We start from the raw sequence: 8,033 nt of genomic DNA, 5'->3' as shown, positions 1-8,033 counted from the left end.
GTTTTACTGCTTTCTATATTCGGGTTTGGCGCTATCTGTTGACGAATCTGTGAATAACTTTGGAGAACACAGCAAAGGAATAAGGCCAACATCTGATTTCTTATGAAGCACCTGATTCTGCAAACACGATATATTTAACGAGCTTTCCGTAAACCCAAGAAGTATGAAGACACCGTCCAAAGTTGTTTTGAATAACCCAACATCAGTCTGTGAATGGGACTGGTGGATGGAGGAACCGGATTTTAATTTGGATCTGCACCAAATCACACATACTCTAATATTATTACCGTAAACATGACTAATTGCTTTGATCGAGAGCCATGCCCTTTTCCTCTTAGAAATGAAATAAAGCACACAAAAAACTTTAATAAAACAACTGCAAATCTTTATGAAAGAAAAACAGAAATATAAATCCAGCCCTTAAAAGGGGGGTTCAGCTATATTTAATGGGCCTGAAGTGAGGAAAGTACACGTTTCTATTGTATTCACCTTGTTGTCAACGATACATAACTAAAGCTTAATTTAATAATTATTTATCTGAAATGTTAATTTATTTCGCATTCACTTTGACTGTGTTTAATATTACTATAGGACAGAAAAACAAACGTTCCTTGATGTTAGATTAATTTCTTCAGAAACTATTCATGGCTTTCAGTCACGTGAAAATCATGAATATGAACACTTAAAACTTCTCTATTTGGTTCCATACAAAACTGAGCCGCGAGTACTTGCATCATGGTATTTGTAGTCCCTATTCGAATACAAGAGGTCCGTTGACAGTGTTTCTGAACTGCATTACCCAGAAGGGTGAGTATTATCATACGTCGGCTGAAATCACGATTGCATCTCCAACATGGCGTCGCTGGCAAGGAGGCGCGGTGTCCCAGTAAGCAGGGAGAGGTCAGTTTCTCCTCATCTACGCCGTTATGTGAATATGTGTCATCGTAATTCAACAGTTTTTAGATGTCAAGACGCGCCATATTCCGATTATGCACAGCATTCTGGATTTAAAGTGAAAAGCCAACGAGACAAGTTTGAATTTCTTCCCATGTTTAGCTAACGTTAGCATGCTAACGTGTGCACCAAGCTAGCGTTAGCAGGGAAATAAACTTAGCATCTCGGGTCATGTTTTGGTTATTTCGCACCAATTATCAAATGACAAAAGCTACGTGTAGCTGTGCGTGGATACCAACTCTGGGGTTATAACCTAAGGCCCACGTGCTGAACAATGCTAGCTTAGTTAGCAATGTTGCCTATCTGCTGTGACATTAAAACGATCCCCAACTTCGCAGGCTGGTCTTCCAACTTTCTGCTATGCATGCGTTTTAGCCGATGCTGCGAAAGCGATTATCAGGAACATTATGTGCTCAACACGGCGATCCTTCCGGGTTATGTCCTGTCTGAATGCGTTTGTTCTTCGTAAATGGTCACTCGTCAGTGTTTGCTTAACGCGTACTAGAAGGCCTCAGCGCGTTGGCACTCCTCTACACACAAGTTTGTCATGTTTAAGGTTTTTAAAATCAATGAAATATATAATCTTACGCCGGTTTTATGAGTATAAACATTAGTATATTAGTTATAAAATATAGGCAATTCTCTTAATACACTCGCAGAGCTAGGACCTGTGAAGTTTTGGTAAATTGTTTTCGATTTTATTCGACAAATTTGCTTTTGCAACCCGAGTCACCAAAATGCATTTGGCATATTGGCTGTTGAAATGCTGAGTTGCATATTTTGTAGGTCAAATTGTAGGAGGCAGATTAATAACCGCGTACGGCCTCTCACTCACCACGTCATATTTTTAGGAGTCCAGTCACATCGACTTAACGGAGTATTATTTTAATTAAATGCCATCGAGTTGTGGATTTTTTTTATGGGATTTATCTTATCAGCACCATGGAGTGATTAATAACAAAGTAACAGTAAATCATACATGGTGTTATCAGTAGAAGATAGTGTGTATGTCCTGTTGATAAAACTTGTTTTTAATTAAAACAAGCATGCATGTTATGTATTTGTGTGTGTAATTGCCAATTTGCTGATAATTGGACAAACCAATCTCTTTACTGAGTCTTGTTACACTCTCCTTTCTGTGTTTCTTCTTTTTCTGCACAGAGGAGTAATGGCGGCGACAGACTGCTACATTGTGCATGAGATCTACAATGGGGAGAATGCCCAGGACCAGTTTGAGTATGAGCTGGAGCAGGCCCTGGAGGCCCAGTATAAATACATTGTTATTGAGCCCACACGCATCGGAGATGAAACAGCCCGTTGGATTACCGTGGGCAACTGCCTGCACAAGACGGCCGTGTTGTCAGGCATTGCTTGTCTCATGACGCCACTTTCACTGTCCCTTGAATACTCGCGTTATGTGGCATTGTCCACCGGTGCCCTCAGTGTAGCATGTGCTGCCCTCTATGGAATTTCGTGGCAGTTTGACCCCTGCTGCAAGTACCAGGTGGAATATGACAGCCAAAAACTTTCTCGGCTGCCGCTCCACACGCTCACCTCCTCGACGCCCGTGGTTTTGGTACGCAGGGATGACGTCCACAGGAAGAGACTCCATAATACGATAGCACTGACTGCTCTGGCGTATTGCGCCAAGAAGATCTACGAACTCTACGCAATATGATTGCACTGAAGACAGTTTAAGAACCATGATTTAAAAAGTATAAGAAAAAAAAAAAAGAACCTATCCCCAGATGTAAGAAAGCAGAAGTCATGATCAGGCCCAGCATTGAGCTCCACTTATATGGTGGGTGCTTTCATTTCGAACTATGGGAATTAGTTATAACTTGAAGGAATTATTTTCCACTAATGTCCTTTACTTGTATGTGAAAACAATAGCACACTTGCCTCTTCCTCCTGCATCCTCCACCCACAGTTCTGGTACACAACAAGCATAGGGCATAGGGATATGACTGCAGTTCCTCTGGACTTAATTCTGTTGATGCTGAAATGAACAACCATGTTTTGAAAATCAAGCTCTTTCCCTTTCCCTCATAGTTTTGCTGTACCTCTTTGATCAGCACACCACTTTTTCATTAAACATTAGAATGTTTCAAACTCACTTTTCTGTATTTTATTTTATCATTTTTATTAAATGCATTCTACATAATTCAAAGAAAAGTACAAATAACTGCAATGTATTCAAAATTGTATCTTGTTCATGTAGATTGCTCTAGAGTATTAGTCACATTTCCTGTCATTTGAGTAACATTTCTCACTTGCTTCTATTGCATATTACACTAAAGTCATGCCAAACACTCTTATTAAATCTAGACACTGTTTAACACTAGAAATAATTACATAGCGAATTCTAATTTCATGTTTTTTTTTCATTTGTTTAGGTTCCTGTTTGTGTAGGAAATTTTCAAATTTAGGGTCTCTGGAAAAGGTAATTATAATTTTGACAATTTGAATACTATAGTATTAAAAGTATGGAAAAAGTGGACAACAAATTGTATAACAGGCTACAACAATTTGATAAAATTAAATTCAGATATCAATTTCTTGGATTCTACGAGTCGTGACTGATTCGTTTTTTAACGACTCTAAAGAAACACATTTTAAATTCTTTGACAACGGGAAATGATCAATATAAAGCTCTGTAACGATACCTTTGTTCATGAAGTTTCCCTAAGAGAATTTCATGTAACTCTCTGAAAAGCTCCATTAAACAACGTCAGAAATTAATTCCATCTGTTATCTTACTTCCAAGGTCAACATGTTAGTGCTGCTTAACAAAGGTGTGCGGTCAGCCACATCCCGTGAATGGAAGTAAATGTAAAAGTCTATCCTTGGATTCTTTTGCAAATTTCTGCTTGTGTCTTATATTGTTCTTTGGTATTTACCAAATGTTTAAACTGCTCCAGTAAGGTGTTAAAGGGTTCAGTCGGTGAAAATGTGCAACTATTGTTGCTGTTCAATATAATTTTGTTCTGAAACTTTTAACAAGTGTTATGTTTTTTGCCTTTTCATGTTGAAAAACATTGCTTTAAATGAAGTCTACACTCAATGGTTTCTTCTAGTCAATAGAAGCAGCACCTCAAGTAATGCCCTGGTTGCTGTAATATGGAGGAGTTGAGGTTTCACATATTGACACACAACATCTGGTAAACTAGACAGTGCTCTATAGCTCCTGTGATTTCCAGTCTTCTATTTTAAGATAGTTTAAATTCAATTATATAATGCAGATGATTTGAAAACTCCCCCAGTCCAATAAACGGATTGATGATTGTACAAATGGAAGGCTTAAGACAATTGCATTATTTTGCTAATAGACGACCAGAGTGTGCTTAATAACTTATCTCACTAGCGAATGACACTACTGCCGATTCACTGGGGTTGTAGCTGAATGACGAAATGGAAGCTACCCTTTTGGGGTATTAGGGAAGCCCAGTCATAAAGGACAGTTAGATGGATGATTGGTCGGTATGTATTTCTGCATTTTTAGTAAAATCTGGCCATTTTTGAGTTGTTTCTGGTACTGTAACTTTAGGGTGCTTTGAATAAATGTAAAAAGTTGAACTTTCTGCCATTTTCTGTCATTTAAGAGTAGTGTTGTAGTTCTCTAAGGTATTTTTACTCGGTCTTGTCTCGGTCTCGGACAAGGTGGACTCGGGATTTTTGTTCAAGACCGTTCGAGTCCAGGCCAGCACTACTGTGATAAGTGAGAAATGCAGAATGCTGTACTGCCTTGCCGGTGTCACCTGGAGGGACACGCCTCAAGATGATGATCCAGGCTAGTCCTGGGAAGCTGGGACCATGGCGGGCAGTGTTGGGAAAGTAACTAAAGTAACTAGTAAATAAAATAAATATTACTCTTCCCAGTAACGAGTAGTGTAACACATTACTTTTACATTTTGAGTAATAATATTACATGTACCGGTACTTTCGTTGTGATCGTTACTATTTTCATTCCGACCGGATACGGAAAAGATTCGTCCTCGTCTGGTTTTAAGGTCGGTGGCGTAAACGCAATCTATTTTTTGTTCGGTGTTCTTTTGCTGACCGCTCGGATGGTTGCTCGCACCGCGGAGGAAGACTGTCTGAATATCAGACAGCAAGCCCAGCTGCTTGATTGATGTGTGGAGGGAAGGAAGCTGAGATTCAATAAGATAAACTATCCATCTCTGTCTTTGCTGCACAATAAACACAATGACATTACCTCCACTTACTGTAGTAACACTGGGAACATGGGAGTTTGCATGGAAAGATCCAAAACATGATGCAAAGATGCAAGCTGGCAAAGTGCAGCAGCATAGGCGCCATCACATTGTTGGATCAGCGGGTATTAAATCAGCCCCATGTTGTCTTTTCATCATCTCCTGCTGATGGATGATTAATGACCAGCGGTTTAGTTTGCTTAGCTGTGTGCTCCAACACGTAGCAGCCCCTTGAAGGAAATTACACAGATCTACTAGGAGAAGAAAGTCTGTCATCCAGGGAATCTATGCTTGAAACTTTATTCTTATAATCCCTGTTAAAACTCAAAATTCTGCATGGTAATGAAATTATTATACGATATCCCTGAGGGAAACATTAGGAGGAGGAATGTGGATTTCTTCCCATGCTGAAGGACATCTCAGTCAGATGTGACGTTTGTTTTTTGATCAAAGGGTTTTTTCTGCAGCTGGTTTTCACACACTTTCCCTGATTTATGTTTGAAAGATTTATGCTATTTATCCATGTTTGTTTATTGCTCATAAAACAATATACATGAAAATCATCCTATGAACAGCAGCCTGGAACAACAGCTAACGCATTTACGGCATAAATTATGTTACCGATCCTCCAGATTTCTCTGCATTAATGTGATTCCTGAGGGAGATGCCATCTGTCCCATAAAAATGGAACTTGGTGGCCAACCTGAAATGTAAAGAAACTCAGATGAATAAAAACTACAACTGGGACAAAGCTTGACTTCTGGTCACATTGTGGACTTGTTTTCTTTTCTGTCTGAAGATAATCTGAGAGTGACCTTTGACCTGCAGGCAAGGAGAGCAAGGATTCACGTTTCTCTGCAGGAGCCGATACCATAATCGCACTAGATGAGAATTTTGGACAGTTGAGACATTGGAATGGAAGATAATTTTAGCTGATGTCAGGGGTTCTCAAACAGGCGTAATGATTTGATGGTTGCGAGGAATTTGCTGCAGTATTAATGGCTTGCTGGCACGTACTCACAGGCAATAATGTGGATACGGCAGCGCGTTATCGTTCTTTGCACATTTATATTTTGATCTGCCAGGATCCCAATCCTTCCCTTTTAAGGCAGATTTGCCTAAAAAGTAACATTGTACTTCAAAAAACATTATTTGTTGCATTGCTTTTGTGTTGTCTTCTACACTAACAAGTTTAATTACTATTGGCACATCTCCTCTTGATAGAAAGCCTATCTGGACTCGTCTCATGCCACAATCCCACAATCTCAATTTCTCCTTCACTCAATATTCTGTCAGTTTGCAGGACTCAAGTTGGAGCTAAAGGTGGCATGAGAAGAGACCTCATTGAGAGGCTGAGGACTGACCGTGAGCTGAAAGAAGGAGGTGGCATTACTACCTCTCCAACAGTAGAGGGTACCACAGGGCCAGGGGCTGAAAGAGCAACTTAACCAAACAAAAGAGCTGCACCTTAGTGCCATCAGACGTCTTCTCTGACCAATCACTGAGGTGAATTTGATCATGAAGCTGGAATGTAAGCTTGTAAAAAAGCACTGAATTGTATTCAATATTGCCTGAAATTTCAATTTAATTAAATGCTTATGCTCAAATAATGTAATGTAAAATAAAGTAAATTGATATTAAATAAAAAAAAGAAAGTGTGCAAGTTAGGAACATTAAAAGTGCAGAGCACTCTAAAATGTGCTGATAAGGAGTCTTCTGGCCTGAGGGATGAAGCTGACTCTGAACCTGCCGGGTTGGGCCCGGATGCTGCCTTACCATCAGCCAGAAGGCAGCAGGTAGAACAGCTTGTGGCTGGACTGATGAGGGTCTTTAATGATGATGTGCTGAGCAGACTTCACCACCCTCTGCAGAATCCTGAGGGTGGTGCTGCCCACATGCTCCTTGAGTTGAAGCTAAGCAACTCTGCAATATGAAAACTATTAGTGCAAAAGTGCAACATTTAGAACCAACGGAGGACAATTCCATTATGCAGTCTGCAGTCAACACCTAAGACTCAGGAAATCATAGTTGAATTATTACCGACCACATTGAGGTCTGTTGATTGAACAGCTTTATTCATGCGCAGTGAGTGCCTTAAAATTTTCCAATCACAAAAACATATACATTCTTTAATTCAAGAGTTTCAAAAAGGCTCTTTTCTATCTGACTTTGGAGGATCATTTTCATGCTCTATAAATACAGAAGGAATCACGAGGATGAAAAAGAACAGTGCGGTGGTCTGACGGCAGTGGAAGTTAATGATGTACGCTGTGTGAGACAGGGACAGTGGTCCGTGATAAGCGTGTCTGACACTATCATATTATCACTTGATTATCGTTGCTTTGTTAATTACGCCAACAACAGCCCTCATTACTAGAATGCATGATGTTAACGGAGGAGGAAAACAGATTCAATCCGATCTAATTGAGATGTGCAGTATCCACCAGTGTCAGCAGCCATGGAATATTTATTTTTACCTCTCCAATGACACGTGAGACCTGGGTAGAAGTGGACTTCAGCGCAGATAGCGTTTCAATTTAAGTTTGAAATTATTGCATGGGTTTATATGTAGCTATGCAGGTTTTCATGAAGAATACATCTCTGGTATGTTGAAGCATTTGAAGCCACAGAATGAGGGCATCCAGGAATGTGTGGAGCGCCGTCTCCAGGAAGTTTTCCTCCCGTTCTCAGCACCTCCCAGTCTGCAGCCGTTCTCCAATGACTAGTACACTGCTCAGAAAGAAACACCTTATCGCCTTCCTCTATAATCTCCAGATGACATGGATAACCTACAACGTATCATCCTGTTGTATTTTGTGATAACCTTGAAAGCACAATAATACCCCCCTCCCACGTTCGGCTGTG

At 40.0% G+C, this 8,033-nt stretch overlaps 1 protein-coding gene across 1 annotated transcript; it reads left to right on the top strand.

Moving 5' to 3' along the window:
• Positions 1-853: 853 nt before the first annotated feature.
• On the top strand, positions 854-3,143 carry LOC137913779 (transmembrane protein 11, mitochondrial-like). Its single transcript, XM_068757414.1, has 2 exons — positions 854-900; positions 2,116-3,143. The coding sequence occupies exons 1-2, from the start codon at positions 854-856 to the stop codon at positions 2,630-2,632; spliced, it is 564 nt and encodes a 187-aa protein (XP_068613515.1). The 3' UTR covers positions 2,633-3,143.
• Positions 3,144-8,033: the final 4,890 nt, after the last annotated feature.

Source organism: Brachionichthys hirsutus, unplaced genomic scaffold (genome assembly GCF_040956055.1).
Source record: "Brachionichthys hirsutus isolate HB-005 unplaced genomic scaffold, CSIRO-AGI_Bhir_v1 contig_853, whole genome shotgun sequence".
In the NCBI taxonomy this organism is placed as follows: Eukaryota; Metazoa; Chordata; class Actinopteri; order Lophiiformes; family Brachionichthyidae; genus Brachionichthys; species Brachionichthys hirsutus.
The sequence above is the reverse complement of the archived record's forward strand: the minus strand, read 5'-3'. Positions and strand labels throughout refer to the sequence as shown.